Consider the following 18,971-nt stretch of genomic DNA (forward strand, 5'->3'; position numbering starts at 1 on the left):
TTCTTCTGCAAGCGGGTTTATTACAAATAAAAATCTGGACACGACGCAGGTTTACAAGAAGGTGCATCTCTGGGACCAACAGACGGATCGGGACTAGAAGCTAGTGTTGTGTACTCGTATTGCATTGCCCTTTACATGTTGTGTGTCTTAAATAATAGTACCTGGATTAGTGCATCATCATCATCATCATCATCTTCATCAGCTACATGTTTACATTCAGTAACTCTTCACTCCAAACCTTCAACATTCGCCACCTGTTAGTCAATTTAAAAAAACTACTCTCACAGAAAAACAACGACACATTAAATTATCTTAAAGAATATTTTACATCTTTGCAACAAGTTAAATAACACAGTCTTCAAGGTTCCTTCCAGTGTGAGCGACCGTCGCTTCTATCGCTTGGACGTCTTGGCCAGTTTGCTCGGGGCTCGTCTCTGTGGCGTGGGGATCTTCGAGGGTTTCCCTCCGTGCTGGCGGGAGGCGGAGCGAGGCGTTCCCACGTTCTCAGAGGCGTCGGAACAAACCGACTGGATGTCCGAGATGTCGAAGTCGGAGGCGTCGCTTCCTCTGCGGCTGCTCCCGCGACTTCCTGCTTTACTTCCGGGTCGACTCAGGTTTTTCCTGGAGTCTGGAAGAACACATGACATGAGAGGAAAATCAATAGTTTGTATTTTTAACGATACTGTATCGATATTCACCAGCACGTTTTTTTGGTGTGTTTTTCCACATTTTAGTCAGTTTATATATAATACGATAAAAATAAAAATGTCTCGGCCTGAAGCTCATGTTTCAAAGGACAACATCTGGTCTATTCTTTCAAATGAAAACTTTCAGACAATAAATATACAATTTAAACTTTTAAATTGTTAGTTGTATTGATGTTAGTAAATGAATGCTTTGACTTAATTCAAAAATCGAAATAAACAAAATTAGGACACCATATTTTAAAACATCAAACATTGGAAACTTGATCTTGTAATATAAAATAACACAAGTATTCCATTATTATCCTCATCTTAAATATTGTTTGTTATATGTTTTTATTACTTTCATTTTTATTTTTTATCATTATTATTGTATTATTTATTTAATTATTATTAGTTTTATTATTATTATGAGTTTTTCATTGTTTCTGTTATTATTTTTAATATGTGTAATGTACAGTATTTCTTAATACAATGTGTACAGTTCCTCTTTTTCTCTGATGAAAGAAAAAAGGTTTATTATAACTTATATTTCGTTACTGAAACTAAATGAAAGAAAAGCTCACATGGTAAACGATGGGAGTTCCACTTCCACTGTATTTTAATTAATATATTTAAATTTTTAATGGTTTTAGCCAACAAATTGTTTAATTCCAGACTATAATTATTATGATTCTTTAGTTTCTTGTATATCATTGTATGATTGTATTGTATTATTTAAATATTTATTGACATTATATTAACTAAAATGTAGACATCTGTTGGTGCAAATTAAATTAATATGTTTTAATAAGATCTCATTTATCCCAGAATATTTCTTAATCATTCTGTGGTGGATGGTTCGAGTGCACGTTTCTCACCGCCAAAGGTTTGAGTTCTGGCCTTGAGCACAGCAGCGCTGATCAACGTTCCTTCCTCGGTCGACTGGAATCCTTTTCCCGACAAATATCCCGGCAGTCGTAGTTTGCTGCCTTGAACTGGAGTGTTCTGTGAAGACCAGACGACGTTAACTCGAGAACAAGACGCTGAGATTTATTCAAGATTGGCTTTGATCCGAGTCATGCAGAAGTGAGAGCAGAAGGATCGTCGGTTAGACGTGATCGGAGACTCACAGGCAGTTGTCAATAAATCAGTGACATCTGATCGTTGAATGAATTTAACATTTGAAATGTTGAAACTTTACATTTTTTGTTGAAATGTTGTTGCTGTTAATGTTAGAAAAAACATTTATTTAAGATTACATTTGTTCTTATTGAATCATTTGTATATTGAAACACTTTTTATTAAAATGTATTTTTCAATGATTCATAAAAATAAAGTATAATGTTTTTAACATTTTTTTTCTGTTTAATAATCTAATTCCAATAATTAAAAAAAAAATGTTCTTGATTATATATTTGTACATTATGTAGCCTTTTTAAATTCAATATAAAAATGTTGGTATAATAGTGTCACCAGACAATACCAAAATAGTACAGAGCTACTTGATCGAATTTTCAGCCAATCATTGGACACACAGACGATCATGTGACCACATATAGCACTGGCTCTTCAATTCATTCACTGTTTGCTCAACTAATGGTAGTTGTATTGCTCAGTGCTCGATTGGATTAGTCTTGAAAGGTGGTAAAAAATATTATTTTATTATTATTATTGGATTTAGAATATTAAACTGGGTAAAACAATGTATTTAGAAAATATTCCATTTTGTAAAATTCAATGTAAAGAAAAACTCAAATATTTGATAAATGGATGGATGGACTCAATAAATTCACAATTTATTAAGAAATGTTTGAATACATTTTTGTTTTTGAGGGTAAAAAGAGTTTCAACATTAGAAATGTTCAAATCATTCAATCTTCTGTTGTTGCTGATATACTAATGCAGTCGTAAAGCTGTTGATATAAAGTCCAGAAGCGTCAAAGTGTGATGAGTGAGTTGAAGTTGTCGTGAAAGAGAAACATGAGACCAGATCTGAGTTGATACCTCTGAGGATGAACCTTGGCTCCCGAAGGAGTCGGACGCTCTAAGAGGAGTGGAGGGTTTGCTGTTTGTAAGCCAGGGCTTATCATAATTTCGGGTAATGTGTTGGGAGGTCTGGGGAAGGGGCAAATTAAAAAAAAACATGGATTCATAAATCAAAATCTACAAGAATCACTAGATGGAAGCAAAAGAAAGATTAAAAATGGTTGATCGAGGAGGACAAGCTCGGGATCATCTCAGGACTCTGACCTTGGGAGTGCTGCTTACGACCTGGTGAGACGGGATCATGCAGCTCTGGCTGGACGTGGACCTGTTGGGAGACGCTGCTCTGGACGATGGCCGCGACCTCCGACCTCTGTAGCGGAAGCTGGCCATGACCTGAGTGGTGCCTTCAGGGAGGATGAACTTCTCCCGCAGCTCCAGGTTTGTCCTGCCCTTCGCTGGAGGAACAAACGTTACGTGTCATTAAACCAAACCTGAAGTGAGGCGACCAGTTGATGTTGTTTCATGATCAATAATGAATGTTTCTATGGGTCGGACGCGTGAATGTGTCTTACAAGAACCCCTGTTGAGAACCACTGCTCTCACTAATGACCCAAATAAAAACAGATGGAAAAAAGAAAAAGAAAAGAACGATTCACAGCAAACGTCATGCAGTTTTACTAAAAAAAATCCTGAATACTTGAAGATGTATTCATGAAGGTTTCTGTCAATAAATGACAAAAATATGATGAGAAGTAATTTAAAACAATTCATTAAAAAGTTATTCTTTATTTTGGCTTAAGTTATTTTATCCATGTATTCCTCAAATGATTTATTTTAAACTAAACACCAGATGAGTTGAGGGAACATCAACAGCATGAGAAGCTTTAATTGTATGGAAGTATATCAGCGTCATCAGAACATTGTATGGTTAAACTTCATTATTTTAATGATTTTTTTTTTTAAAGCTTTGAATTATTTTATTAATAATTGAATCGAATAATTTCTATATTAAAAGTTGTTGTAAATGATAATAATTCAAAAAATTTCAAAGCATTTTTTTTAATTTAATTTTTTTTTAATTCGTAGACTTTTAAATAAATAAGAAAAAGAAAAGGTGGTATAATAGCGTCACCAGACATTACCAAAAGAGTACAGAGCTACTTTATGGTACTTTCAGCCACTCGAGCAGATGAACGTCACATAATAATACTGAATTTAAAAGGCTACAAATTAAAAACCACTGAATTCAGAATTTAAATATTTAAATTATAATATCAAACTATTTGTGTAAAGAAAAAAACCAAAACATTTAATTTTATTAAATTCAGTTTTCAATTTCATTTAAAATAAATAAATAATATATTATAATAATAATAATAAAAATATAAACTTTCAATATAGAAACTATTGAATTCCTTTATTCAAAATAATATTGAAATGCTTAAAAACAACAATTCAATTTAAATCAATCAGTTCAATATTGTGATGGCACTGATATACTTCCATAGAATTGTTTGTCACAGTAGAAAGTCTGTCATGTGACCCACATGCATGACCGTGATCATGTGGGTGGGGCCCGGATGAGACATGTCAATCATGACTCACGCAGCGGCACGTACACACACACCACTGCAAAAGCGTCACGCACACATACCACTGATGGGCTCATGGAGCGAGGTGAGAAAGTGTGAGATATGCCAACCTATGGGCGACTGAGTAATGGAGGAGTTTGACTCGGAGCGCAACATTTTACTGCCGTGGTGATGAACTAGAGGGAGGCCCCGGAGAGAAGAAGGAGAAGGAGAAGGATCCAGATCGGCAGGAAGAAATAAGACACGTTTAGAAATGCAAACACACAGAAGTAAACCAGGTAGAACGTTGATTCACTAAATTATTTTAAGATCATTAATTACCCTTTTTTCTTTTTTAAATAACATTTTAGACTCTTTCAGATATTTTACTGTAACTTCTTTATAAGTATTTCAGTGTCATCAGAATATATTGAATGGTTTAGTTAAAAAAATTAAAAATTAAAACTTTTTTCTTTCATTAAAATGTTGTTTTATATATTTTTTAAATTCTATAATTTAATTTTTTTTACACACATAGCTTGATATTCTAATTCCAATAAATCAAAATATTTTTTTCGGAATTCAATATTTTTTAATTGGTCCTCTTTTAAATTCAATGTAAAATGTTGGAATAAAAGTGTCACCAGACAAAACCAAATGAGTACCGAGCTACTTTATCAAACTTTCAGCCAATCATGCGACACAAGAACAATCATGTGACCGTTCGATCATTTAGCTCTGTACTCTTTTGGTTTGTCTGGTGACACTATTATACCAACATTTTTATATTGAATTTAAAAAGAAACGAATCAAAAAACATTTCATTTAGAAAAAATATTTTTGAATTATGGGAACTAGAAAATCAAATGTTATGTGTAAAAGAAAATCCACTCATATTAATAACTTTAAATTATTTAAATAAAACTAGTTTAAACATTTCAAATGTTACATTCATTGAATATTCTGATGACACTGATATACTTCCGTAAACTAAATTATCGACATAAACAACTTGTGAAGTTCTCGAGAGACTTGAGGGAAATACAGAGTCAAACAAACTTAGCTGAAGTATTTGTTGACGACGTGTTGAACGGTCGAACTCTTGAACTCACCTCGACAAGGATCGTTCTTCACCAGGAACTCGTCCAGAGCCATCCAGCCTCCGCCCACTCGCACCATCACGGTGCTGCGCAGAATACGAACGAGCCGAAGTTGCTGGGAATCTCCAAACTGGGGCGGGAAGAGGGGAAGAGATTGGGGGGGTGAGAAGAGGGGGAGTCAGAGAAGAAGTGAGACGCCTAGAGCTTGATCAAAGTCTGCACAACACCGGAACTGAACTGGTCTGGACAGTTAAAAATGTATGTGTGGATTATTATCTAGATCACGTGTGTCAAACTAAATCAGGCCGAGGGAGTCATTTGAATGGCCCACTGTATGGATGGATCAAATCAAAGTAGTTCTTGTTGATATTGTTGACCTATAAAGATGATTGGGTTTGAGATAAGATAAGGAACAGAGATTCTATTAGTCAACAATTATACCAGGATGTCCAGTAAGAGTAAAACTCACTTCAAAGGATTTATGAATTATGAATATATTTTTATTTAGCCTAGAATATGGCATATACTTGAAGGAATACTAACAACAATACAGTATGTATGTGTATATAGTAAAGTGTATAAATCATGAGGATGTATGTAGTATTAGTTTTTATAATTATGTGTCTACATAGATGTTTATGTTATCTAAATGTATATATATATATATATATATATATATGTAGAAAGATAATAAAAGATAGTAAAAATACATTTTAAAAATAGGTTAGGAATTACAAGGAAAAGCATTGAATTCTTCTTACTGCTATTTTTTACTACAGCGTTTTCTTGTGTTTTTTGCTGCATTTTTTGTTAATTCTTTTTTTGCATGTACAAAATCAAAATATAGTATAATATGTTACAGAAATTCTAAATATAGTAATTCAAAGATTGTTTAAAGATTTCAACCCTTGAGTGATTGAGTTTGACACTGATCTGTATGAGCTCATACTAGTGCCAGATTAAATAGGGAATGAATAAAAACATTGGCTGAAAAATATTTGTAATGCATATTGGATGATTGGTACTTACCAGTAAAAACCATACAGTTATAAAAAATAAATCAAAATAGAAAACATATTGATTTGATGTAATTTGCCCAGTACTTTATGTCAACTTTTTTTCTTTTCTGAAAGTGACTTTCAATCCCAAATTTAAGACAGCACATTTCTAATCCCATAGATTTAGATATATTTTCATTGACATGTTCAAACCAATTCTCAGTTCCTGTCCTAGTGCATAAACACACATTTTCATTTTGAAGACACAAATCACACAAGGAGTCAGTCCAACTGGTTAATCCCCTGCAGGGTTTTTATCACCCACAAGAGGTGTTTAAGTTTAAGAGTTTGGTATAAATCGGTCGTGAACTCCAGTTGGACGTGACTCACAAACCCACACTCAACATAACACAACACAACACAACACAACACAACACAACAGATACAGCCGCATGCGTCACGCATCAGCACAATTGAAATCAGGATCAAAGCAAGATCATTATCTCCTGCAAACATTTCAAGCACGGATGCATCTGAGACGACATGGGAGATGATCACTGTTCTTGTCACACACAGGCATGAGCAGTCGAGCACCGAAGTCTCGCCTGCGTGACCTTCTAAAGATGATTGACTGGTGATTTGAGTGATCCATACATTAAAATGGAGTTTGAGAAATGATTCGGAGGAAAGTAAAAACAAGAAGTATTTAAGGATTACCAGAATACAGCTTTCCAAAACGGCAACATGAACGTGAGGAGTTAGATTTTGATTGATTGCTACTGTCTCATCGCCGATTAAGGAGTCATGTAAGCAGTGAACCAGACCAAACTGTCGAAAGAGTCATGTCAAGTCATTGTTGTGTGACACACAGAAACATTTTCCTTCAGCTATATATATATATATATGTTCCTATTCAGGTTTATCAGCAGGATGAGCAAAATAAAAAAGAATATTCTGAGGCAGCCCTGAAGTAAAAACAAGCTTCCAAACCAAAATCATTCTCACAGAGCTGCCAGACTCAAGCACATACAAGTTTAGCTTCAAACTATCCAGCAGATGAGAATAGAAGTATATCAGTAACATTGGAATATTGATTTACTTCAACATTTCAAATGTTCTAACCTTGTTCATTATGGAAATCGTTTTAAGCATTTATTATCTTCTTCTATTTTTTAGATTGAATTCAATTAATTCTATATTTAAAGGATTAATTAGTAGTTTTTAATCAACGAAATACTTTTTTTTTTCATCCAATTTTGGTATTCTAACAATGTGTGTGTATATATTATTTATATATATATATATATATATATATATATATATATATATAGTGTCATATAGTGAGTTACTTTACTAACTATCTGACACATGGACAAAAGTAGCTCCGTACCCTAATGATATTGTCTGATGTCACTATTATACCATTTTTATATTACATTTTAAAAGTCTATGAATTGAAAAATATTTAATTTAGAACATTTATTTTTGAATTATTGGAATAAGAATATCAAACAAAATCATTCATTTTGAAAGTTATATAAAAACAAAATATAATTCAGCCTGTCAAAAAAAGAAAACAATTAATTAAATAAATAAACAAAAACTAATTGAACTTTTCAAATAGACATTTTTGAATTAATTTAGTAAAATCAATTGAAAAAATCCAATGCTTTAAAAAACATTTCAATACAAACAAATTCTATATTTTAAATAATTGAAATGTTGAATGTTGAAATGTAATCATTCAATATTCTGATGCCACTGATATACTTCCTTAGATAAGTGCATGACTGTGGTCCGGCAGCAGCAATAAAAAAGCATTTTCTGAAACTCAAAAGTTGATTAAGTCTTTAAGATTTTACAATAAAAGGTTTTAAAACACAGTTTCAGTCAGAACTGAGTCTCGACGTATTCATGTCTAATTGACTTCTGAGTTTCAGTGAGTTTACATCAACATTCTGCGGGAGCATCAAAAACATTACAGCGTAAAGAAAGGTCAGTACCTGGTTTCCGAGGTAGAACTGGGGACAGAAAAAAAAAACATTTGAGAAAATTGAACAAATAAAAATGTGCACATGTCAGCAAAAAAACACTCACCCTGTATTTGTTTGCTCCGATTTGCTCAACTTGAAATCTTTTGGGACATTTGCATTTGGCTACTTGTCTTGTGACCTGTGAACGCAGCACATGTTAAGGATTGGAATAGAGATCAGAGGGTCATTGAAGGCATCACCTCATCCTCGATCTTGTCAGCGTCCGTCAGAGGCTTGTAGGCTTCTTTGTTAGGATGCAGTGCCGCCACAAACTCGTAGTAGTCGATGTATCCGTCGCCATCCCGGTCGAATATGTCGGCGACGGCGCTCATCTCCAGACGGTGGGTCGGGAATTCTAGGGAAGAGGGTTTTAATGCATGAATGAAAGACTTCAAACATTATAAAATGAGGTAAGAGAACTTTTCCTACATTTATTTTATCTCCACAATTAGATAGCTTGTTGGCATTTTAACAATTTGATGCGATGCGTTAAGTTTAACAGCAGGTGGCAGTAGCGTCATGTAATTCTTTCTACTAACGGTTATAGATGGTGAATTAAAAAAACACCAAATATACATAATTTATCATGTATTTTTTCTCCTTAAAATATAACTGAAATCTTTTAATGATTAACTTTACCAACATGAATATTCAAATGTATTTAGGTAATAATTAACATTTAAAATAATATACATTAGGAAGCATTTAAACTCTTATAATATTATGGATTATGATTTTCTAAAACTATTTTACAATAATAAAAACTATAACAGCGCAATACTTGGATTCTCAATACTGACTGATCGATATTCAACAATAATCAACAAGATCAACTTTTTTGGGGGGGCTTTTTAAAATACCATTTTGTTATTTTAAAAATATATATTTTTATTTACTATTTACATTGCATTTGCCCATTTGCGTTGCAATTATATCTTCCGGCCAAGAGATGGCAGCAGTCATTATGTTCTCCGCAGCTAAAAGAAGAATGAAATTCTGCAAGATCCCGGTGATTACTGAGGATGAGAGGATACAGTCGACTCTAGCAGCTTTTAAAGCTGATGTTTGGACATATTTTGGTTCTGTAACGTGATGCATAACGTACACCTACAAATGATTTAGTGTTCCCAATCAACCTCTTTATGTTTTTGGACTGTGAGAGGAAACTGGAGTACCCGAGTAAACCCACAGAGACACAGGGAGAACATACAGATTTTCACACAGAATGGCCGCAGGTTGCCTCAAGCAGAAAAGCAAACCTTCTGCTGGTACTGTCAATTAGTGAGTGAGACTCACTGGAGGAGAGAATTCCCTCGATGAACTCTTGTCGCGTCACTTTGCCGTCCTGGTCCTTGTCGATGCGCCTGAAGAAATCCATGACGCGGGACTTCTTGTGGTTCATCCAGCGCATGTATCGCTTACGCCACACATCAAAGTCAAAGTTGGCGAATTCTCTCAGCTGGACAAAGACGAAGAGACGTTAGACGAGAGGGTTTTTTGGTGGATATTTAGGCTGTATATGATCACCTCCTCAAGTCTGTCCAGAGCATCGTTGAGCTTCCTCCGTCTGTCCAGCGCCAGCAGCCACACATGCTGCCACTTGGTGACCAGCAGGTTGACCCGAGGGTTCTTGGTTTCAATGGGAGGCTGAGTGGCCGAGGCGTACATGGCCTGTGTGGACGAGCGTTTCCCTGGCAGACAAAAACAATGTTTTTTTAAATGAGTGTGTGGTGACATCAGAGCAGGTGTGTAAGGATGACTCATGACCAGATGTCTCAGGTCACACTTCAAACAAATGCCACAGATTCTTACTTCCCACTCTTCCCTTCTCCGGCACGGGGATGTGTGAATGGTTGTTAGGTTCCACGGTGGCTTTTCTTTTGTGTGTTTTTGTTATTTTGTCAACATCTGGTTGCTTCCTGGTCATTTCCTCCATGAAGGCCTGCAAGATGAAGTCATAGGCTGATGACACATGTCTATACTTACTACGTTTTTAAAGCATTACATCAATTTTAGAACCACACGATTATCATTTATCTTTCTTGTCCTTTTTTAAAACTAATAATTAACTATGGATATAGATCTTGACTTTATATAGAGATAAGATAAGATATTCCTTAAGTCCTATAAGTTCCAGAGTTGGAATTGTATGTTGTCACAGCAGCAAGTTAATAGTAGGAAAATAATAAACATACAGTGTGAGTATTTAAATAAATAAAATAAATAAATTATAATAATAATAATAATAATATCAATTTACAAATATATTTTCCTCTCTCGATCCAGACAAGAAGATTTCAGTTTAAGAACTTGTTCTAGCTGTCAATTATTTAATTGTACTGTACTTTACTTTTTTTTTTTACTTTATATGCCACTTTAATGTTATGTAGCTTGTTCAAATGTATTTTATTTATCCTATATTTATCTCATTTCTATTTATTTGTATTATTTTTTTCTGTTTTGTCATCACCAAACATAACCTTGTGTTGTTTCTAAACCACTGGTAATTCTACACAGTTATCTGATTCTGATAATAATAAAAAGACAAATATTAATAAAAAATACAAGACAAATTCAAATCGTATATGTTTTAACTTAAAAAAAAGCCAATATATAACAGCTCATGACATTTATTTAGACCTTTGGTTCATGATTTCAAATTTCATTAACCTTTATTGTATTTATTTAAGTGTCGTTTAATTGCTTAATTGACGATTTGTAAGATATTAACAATAAACTAAAAGAGAGGTAGATAACGATTTATGATGAATAATAAGACTTCATTTATCTTGAGAAAGTGTTAATATGAGTATCATAAACTTGTGTCACCTGGTGTTCAGTTATGAGCTGTTTAATGTCGGCGATCTCTTGTGTCAGGGGCTCTTTGTCCTGCTCACTCAGGCTGCTCTCCGCCCACTGCAGCCACGTCAGCAGCTTCTCCAGCAGCTCCTGGTTGGACACCAGCTCGCTGAGGGCAGAGTCCAGACGCTGCTGGTGCTGCCGGGCCCAGACCTGGACCTGCAACAGTCAAGTCCATCAGGAGAGTTGCAGAATAAAAGCTCAATCTTTGACTACGAGGGTGTGTTTATCTTTTTGGATCTTGAATCACATTACTTTTTTATTACAGTTAATTTATAATTTATATTTCAGTAAGGCGTGTATGAAAACAAAAAAAACTTTTTACAAAATATTTACAGTTTGTTAATTTTTATGTTGCAATTAAACTAAATAAATTAACTAATTAAAGCTGATATTTGGACATTATTTGGTTTCAAAACAAATAAAAGCAGTTACGACTTCCTCAAGAGTCATGTGGCCTGTAAATGTGCAACACCGAGTCAAGTACATGACAATACTACAAATATATTCTTGTTACTACAGTATATTGTATCATAGACTCTGTGTCGTGATACGTGTCGTTTTGCAAGACTTTTGACAATACACTCCTCTCATTTACGACATTCATTCATTCATCTATTCATTCATTTTCTATAATGCTTAAACACTTAAGGGGGTTACAGGGGGGCTGGAGCCTATCCCAGAATCTATGGGCGAGACGCGGGGGACACCCTGGACAGGGAGCAAGTCTGTCGCAGGGCACACAAAGACCCACAACCACACACACAATTTCCCCAAGACCTTGTTGATGTTATAAAAATCGATTTTCTTTACAGACTGATATAAGAAAATATTTCTACTACACATAATGGTAGAAATGAAGAAAGAGCACCTCATCGAAGCGTGCTTTGATGATGGTGTTCCAGTGTTTGATGGTTGTGATGGAGTCAGGATGACAGATGGTCAGAATAGCCTCCCCCATGCTGACGGCGTGGTTCAATGTCACTTGCTTTTCTTCCAGTTTCGTCATGAAGTCCTGATGACAAGAAGAAGTTACTGATGGCTCCTGAATGTGAGAAACAAATTGACGTTGGAAACTCTGTATACCTTGTGTTGTTCGATGAGTGCCTGCAAAGCTTCCTCGTCATCAGGGAGGTTGCCATGGAAACGCAAAGTCTGCTCCGCCTCGGCCAGCCACTCCAGAAGGATATGAACGCTGGAGTGAAACTCTTCAGCCTGCAGGACGTATCAATCAGTGTCATCAGAATACTGAATAGTTGACATTTTAAAATGTTTAAACTTTTTTATTTATTGATTATTGGGGCTCACCTGACACAGCGCCTGCTCCAGGCGTCCCTGTTTGGACACAGAAAGGTTGCAAACCGTCTCCCAGCGAGTGCTGAGCTCCTGCATCTGAGCTTTGACCCACGAGGAGTCGTCGTGGCTGTTTTCAATCAGCTCCCTGCCAGAACGCTTGAGTGCCTGAACGGTGACTTTCCTTTTTCCCAACTCCTTCTGGAAAACCTGATGAACACCAAGATAGTTACTAACAGACAAGAGTTAAAAATGACAGAATGTATGGAAGTATATCAGCGTCATTAGAGAATTGATGGTTGATTTTTAACATTTTATGGGGTTTTTTTCAACCTAAATGCTGTTGGAGTTTTTTTGCATTGAATTATACTTTTAAATAATTTATATTTTGAAAGGTGACATCTTTTAATATTATTATTATTTTTTAATAATTTAAATTGTTTTACACAAAGAGTTTGATTCCAAATATTAAATAATAAATCTTCTTTTTATTCAAAATTATTTTATTTGTAGCCTTCAACAAAAAATGTAATGTCAAAATTAAAATTTTAGCCTTTTAAGTTCAATATTATCATGTGACTAATCGTCTGTGCGTCACACGATTGGCTGAAAGTTCGAGTTCATTACTCTTTTAACATTTTAACATTTTTATAATTATATTTTAAATTATCATCATAAAAAAATCAAAATCTGTCATTCATTTTGATAAAATAATGATATATGATGATAATATATATACGTATATATATATACATATACATATATATATATATATATATATATATAATATTCAAATTATTAAATTAAATTAGGTTGACCAGTTATATCAATATATAAATAAATCAAAGTTAAAAATATTAAATTCAATCATTCAAAATTCTGATGACACCGATATATATTTCCATACAGAATATTCTTCTTGACGTGTAAAAAAAACAAACAACATGTTCACGCAGTAAATAAAAGTGATATTTGACCTGTACTGAACCGTCTGTAGAGCAAATGACTGAAGTTTCAATGGCAACATTGTTCTTTGACAACATAATGATGGTTGATCTAATTTCTGAGGCTTCAAAGATGCTCTCAGAGTCGCATTACCGTCTGTTTTATTTACAAAACATGCTGATGCGGTGTGAGTGCTGCATTTTCATGAATCATATTTGAGATGAAAGATAACTTTGATGCCGGGTCAGATCAAGAGTTGGACCAAGAGATACCTTGTGGTTGTCAATCAAGTTAAGGACTAAGTCGATGTCTCCGTGAACGGGCTGATCTTCTGCCATCTGAGGTTCAACTCGGTACAGCCAGTCGATGAGAGCCTGCAGAGCGTCGGTGAACTGGCCGGAGAAAAGAAGAGCCTCCTCCAGCTTGTTTTGCCTTGAAAAAAACCCAATATTAAATCTATCTGCACCAGCTGAAACTTGTATTTATGTTTGACCGTGAAATCTAATCAACCTGTTCCCGCTCAGGGATCTATAATTATTTGTATTATTTTATTCTTATTTCAAATTATGTTCTTTCATTTACAAATGCACCAGAATATTTAAACTCAGATTGAAAATAAATGCAGATTAATCAATTGTCCACATAATTATTTTAATGTTATTAAAAGATTTTCTTTGTAGACCATTTGTAGATTTCTGGATACCATCACATAAAATGTTCCCAGAATAAAACTTAATTTATTTAGAATAAAGATTAGCTAAAAATATAATCTGGATTATTCTTGATTAATCCACAGTCAATTTAAATGCAAAACATAATATTTTGATGGAACTATTATTAACATTTTTGTTTTTTATTTAGTGTTCAATGTAAAGTTATAACCTTGACTTTTCACTTTAGCTCTATTATTTTAAAAGACAAAAAAAGTAATTGTATTTAATTAATCTGATTTTATTTTATTTAATGAATCTCATTTTATTGAATTTCATTTTGTTGTATTTATTTTATCCATTTGATTTATGTTATTTTATTGTATTTTTAATGGTACACTGTATTTCCACAACAACATTAAAATGACTGTTTAGTTTTTACACTACTGGCAGTAAACATGTTCTGGTCCTGATATTCGTCGTACCTTTCGATGGATTTTCCACATAAAGTGTCCCATTTATCTCTCAGTTCACTCAACATGTCGTCTAACTTCAGAGTATCATCCTGGAGCGAAGTCTTGTCCTTCAGGGCTCGACCTGTGCGGGAGGTCGTGTCGTACAACGAGTGTTTGCTTCCCAAAGCTTTCTGGAACTCCTGCATCAATAAAAAAAACGTTATGAACAGTTTGTAAACAACACAACACACATGTACTACACTTTATATTTTAATCTGACTGTGATTACAACACTGGTCTTCAAACCAAAACATATAAAAAATGGGTCATCACTCTGGAGACATTTTCCCCCAGAGATTAAAAGAATATAAAGGAAGGTTGCTCTTAATTCATCAGCTTTATTCAGGGATTATGAATGATGAATGATTAAAACAGCAGAGACAAAACATATGAATGGAGTCAAAACAACTGACTTTTCACAAACTTATTTTTGAAAATTGTTTTGAATGATGATGTCATCATTTTTGTCTGTTTGATATTTTATACCTTGAATATAAGTACATTTACAACTTTATTGACACTACACACTCACAGAAAAATGTTTATGAAGGTTCCGCTGATCAGAGCCCCTCCCCACATATTAGAACATCAACCAATAGGTGATTTCTTTGTTATAAGCTCCACCAGTGGTGGACTGTCAGGGCCAGCAAGGCCTTCTCTGCTGGCCTAAACACTATCAGACAGAATCACTGACTTATGTTTTAATATATTTTACCATGAATATTATTATATATAATATTATATAATTATATAATATTATTAGTATTAAATTATGTATTGTCTTTCTCTTCATTTCATAGCTTTTCTCTTGGTTGCGCTGCTTCCACTAGTGTATGTTTATTTTAGAGCTTTTATCCAATCATATTTCAGCCATCATTTGTTGCCAGGGTCAAAAATCTGCCTCGACGCCTTCAGAATCGACAGTACTGGCGTCTGTAGTTTAAAGTCAGTGGCAATGACGCTGTTGCTTCAACCAATCAGAGTTCTAGTTGGCAACACCGAGGCCTTCTTGCAGGCGTCCTGTGACGTCGGCACTTTCACGTCCTTTGATTGGATGTTCAGAGAAATACTCGTCAGAGCAGCAAAGCATCTATAGCTAGCGGCGCGAACTGAAATATTTTGCGAGTGGATTTCATAACTTTTTTAACAATGTCTGACGGAGGAGAAGACATTGATTTGGTCGCACTTATGCTCACAAAACCATTTTCAAGACGGACTTTTCCAGAAAAACTGGACATTGTGAAGAACGGTCGGCAGACTCCGAAGCTAGCAAGTCTGTCCAGCAGGGAAGAGGTTTGTCGCCACTTTCAAGTCACAACTACGAGGATGACCATCGAGGAAAGAAAGAAAGGATGGACTTTGCTTACAAATAATCCGTAGTTTTGGTGAGTAATGCATTTTATTTAAACAATTTAATATTTTTGTCATGTAATGAGGTTAATATTGATGTTTCTGCTAGAGATGATGTATGTATGGCAGCTGTGGCTACAGTGAAGAGAGACTTGTTCAATTGTCCTAATTGGGTTTCTTGCTTTAGTAATGACATTCTTTCTTGCTACACGAGAAACCTTTCTGTGACGCAACGCCTGTTATACTGCATTTCTGTGTAATATTGATGGTTTCTATAGCCGTGGAGTCATAATCATGGCATTAAGAGGTGGATTAGTTCATGTTGGACACCAGTGAAGGCCTAGGTGTGAAATGCACGGCCCGCCACTGAGCTCCACCCATTGAGTGGTAGCACTAGAATATTTGATTGGATCGTCCGTTTGTCAATCAAAACTGCTGATTTGTGTGTATGTTTGTGGGCTCTTTATTTTACATTTGTACGTGTGGATTTCCGTTTATTCTCTAGTCTTTGAAAGTCTTGAAATGTTGTAAAGAAGTGAGAGAGTCATCACGGAGCAATGTGTTGGCGCACGTTGGAATTTAAAATGAACCTCTTCTTCTTCTGTTTTGTAAATTCATCAACACTCTACACACCAACTTCATGCCTGGACCATCATACTAACATTGCTGCCGCGATAAGAAATAAATCAATCCTACTTTAGTGGCGTGGAGCTTTTGGTGCGAGTCCGAGGTTCGCAACCGGCTATGTTTAAGAACCTTGTTTTAATATATTTTTGAACATTTTTTTACTTTATTATTTTTCCCTTTTTCTTACTTTAACACTTACTTTTGGTTGTTTTTTTCAGCTGCACTTGACTGAATATTTTCATTGTATGTGCATTGTTGTTTTGTTTGATTAGTTATGTTAAAACCAAAATACTTAAAAAAGAAGTTACCTTGTGTTGTGACAGCTGTATCTTGATTTTATCCGGTTCATTGGCGATCTCCACGTCCGTGTCCAGAGTCTTCTCGGATTCTTCCAGCCATTCCATCAGTTTACTCCACGTTTCATTAAACTATTAGAGAAAAAACAAAAAAGTCTAACTTGACAGTCCTGAGCTGAAAACACTATAAAAGGCAACAAGCAGAGTCTATCAAATTCCTCTGTGCTGCTCTCGTTCCAAATCAAACACTCCAGAAGTTGTAACAAAAGAATCGTGTCGGAATGTTGGTTCGTACCTGTTTCGCTCTCTTCCTGGCGTCGTCCAGCAGACGCCCTCGTTCCACTGACCGCTGCACCAGTTTCTCCCAGCGACCTTGAACGCTGATCAGCAGGTTCTTGATGAGGACAACGTCCTGCTTCTGACTGAAGTACTTCAGATGTGTTCCGGTCTTGTCCAGGTCCATGATTTGATCCCTGTGAGCGTTGACCTCTGTCACGAACATCTGCAGATGAAGAAAATGGGGTCGAGTGAAGCGGTTGGATATTTCCGTGTCTTAAAAACTATTAAAACAACATATTTGTACGCAGGATAAAATGCTATAAAACTTTACTGGCCATCCGTAACAACCCTCATGTCCAATTTAACTTATCAATTTTAGTAACTGGAAAATTCCAACACCAGCTGAACAAGAGAACCAGTTCTCAGATATGATATTATTATTAGCTCCACCACGTCTGTGGTAGACCGGCTAAATCTTGTCATTATTAACTTCATCAGTTTGATAAGTTTTGGTGTGATGAAAATTAAAAAAAAATAAAACGGTTTCCGAGCTTTCCTGTAATGTCAAGCCTTCGCTTCGCATATTGAGGATAAAATCATTCACTAAACGAGTGCAGCTGTCAGACAACAAGAAAAGAAACTTATTTCATTTAAAATTGGAAAGTAATTGAATTTTAGTTGGACAGTGTCACATTTTTGGGAAGTCTTATCAGATCCACGTGAACATTTAGTTAAAAAACTGTTTTTCCTGGTCCTGCCATAGCAACTAAAATGACATGGATGGAAAAAAGAAGTTGTTAAGAGTGAGGATTTACTTGTATTAGTATTAAGTTAACTTTGTTCATTTGTTGTTGTTGTTGTTGAGGAGCAAAACACAGTTTTTCCATCAATTACGTTAATTAATCACACATGCTGATTTTCTCCAAATAAAATAACTTCATTAATATTTTTAAAAGATTAACAGCTATTAAAAAAAAATCAGACCGAACCTCACTATATACATTACAAATAATATAGGATTTATAATTAATAGAGTTTATATTTCACTCATTTTCAATAGTTTACAGGTTTAATTATTTTGTAAACTTTACTGAAACAAGTTTCTTTATGTGTCAAGTCTCACAAACTAATGTTACTTTGGAGAAAATTGAATCTTTTTTCAAAACAAAACACCTTGCAGATAATCCATAGAAAAGGGATTAAAAAATGTTTTTTTTCGTTTCCAAACGGCCCAGTAACCAATGCCAGATTATTATCACATTTGAATTCTCTCCTGCTTTACCTTGTGCTCATCGATCTGAAACAGTGTGTTCTCCAGAATAAGTGAAGCCGGGGAAACCATGTTGAGAGTTTGCTCGGCCTGCGTGAGCCAGTTGACGAAGTCTTGCAGGGAGTTGTGAAAATCTGTCGCCAGCGTCAAAGCCTCCTCCAGTTTGACCTGCACAAACAAACTCACGTTGACAAACCAACATGACGTCATCAACATAACTGTGCAGAAATGCAGGCTAGTGAAATAAAATGTAAAAATAAAAAGACACAGAGGCTAACAAAAGATATGTTATAAGATATGAACTACAAATGAATAAAATAAAGAAAGAAAGGCTATTAAAAATAAATAAATAAGAATATTCAGAGGCTATTCAAAAAAGTTATTAGCACTGCTTGAACCCAACATGGAGGCCATTTAGAACAGGAAGTGAGCTTGTCTGGGGAAGCTGATGCAGAAGCTGCAATTGAATAATGGAGTTTAAATTAATATCATCTACATCCGAAGCATCAGTGG

At 35.0% G+C, this 18,971-nt stretch overlaps 1 protein-coding gene across 2 annotated transcripts in view; it reads right to left on the reverse strand.

Moving 5' to 3' along the window:
• The window catches only part of dst (dystonin), a 120,787-nt gene continuing 101,816 nt past the window's right edge, over window positions 1-18,971 (reverse strand). For both annotated transcript variants that reach the window (XM_087802230.1, XM_087802229.1), the window contains 22 exons: window positions 18,471-18,626; window positions 17,205-17,411; window positions 16,922-17,041; window positions 14,607-14,776; window positions 13,744-13,903; window positions 12,542-12,736; window positions 12,320-12,448; window positions 12,105-12,248; window positions 11,204-11,392; window positions 10,187-10,316; window positions 9,902-10,065; window positions 9,671-9,833; window positions 8,575-8,729; window positions 8,439-8,513; window positions 8,345-8,362; window positions 7,059-7,169; window positions 5,356-5,473; window positions 4,375-4,440; window positions 2,937-3,127; window positions 2,691-2,801; window positions 1,565-1,691; window positions 1-628 (listed from right to left, as the gene is read on the reverse strand). In XM_087802230.1, coding sequence (XP_087658356.1) covers window positions 393-628; window positions 1,565-1,691; window positions 2,691-2,801; window positions 2,937-3,127; window positions 4,375-4,440; window positions 5,356-5,473; window positions 7,059-7,169; window positions 8,345-8,362; window positions 8,439-8,513; window positions 8,575-8,729; window positions 9,671-9,833; window positions 9,902-10,065; window positions 10,187-10,316; window positions 11,204-11,392; window positions 12,105-12,248; window positions 12,320-12,448; window positions 12,542-12,736; window positions 13,744-13,903; window positions 14,607-14,776; window positions 16,922-17,041; window positions 17,205-17,411; window positions 18,471-18,626 — 3,135 coding nt within the window. In that variant the 3' untranslated portion in view covers window positions 1-392. The remainder of the gene's footprint in view (window positions 629-1,564; window positions 1,692-2,690; window positions 2,802-2,936; window positions 3,128-4,374; window positions 4,441-5,355; window positions 5,474-7,058; window positions 7,170-8,344; window positions 8,363-8,438; window positions 8,514-8,574; window positions 8,730-9,670; window positions 9,834-9,901; window positions 10,066-10,186; window positions 10,317-11,203; window positions 11,393-12,104; window positions 12,249-12,319; window positions 12,449-12,541; window positions 12,737-13,743; window positions 13,904-14,606; window positions 14,777-16,921; window positions 17,042-17,204; window positions 17,412-18,470; window positions 18,627-18,971) is intronic.

Source organism: Callionymus lyra, chromosome 11 (genome assembly GCF_982586985.1).
Source record: "Callionymus lyra chromosome 11, fCalLyr1.hap1.1, whole genome shotgun sequence".
In the NCBI taxonomy this organism is placed as follows: Eukaryota; Metazoa; Chordata; class Actinopteri; order Syngnathiformes; family Callionymidae; genus Callionymus; species Callionymus lyra.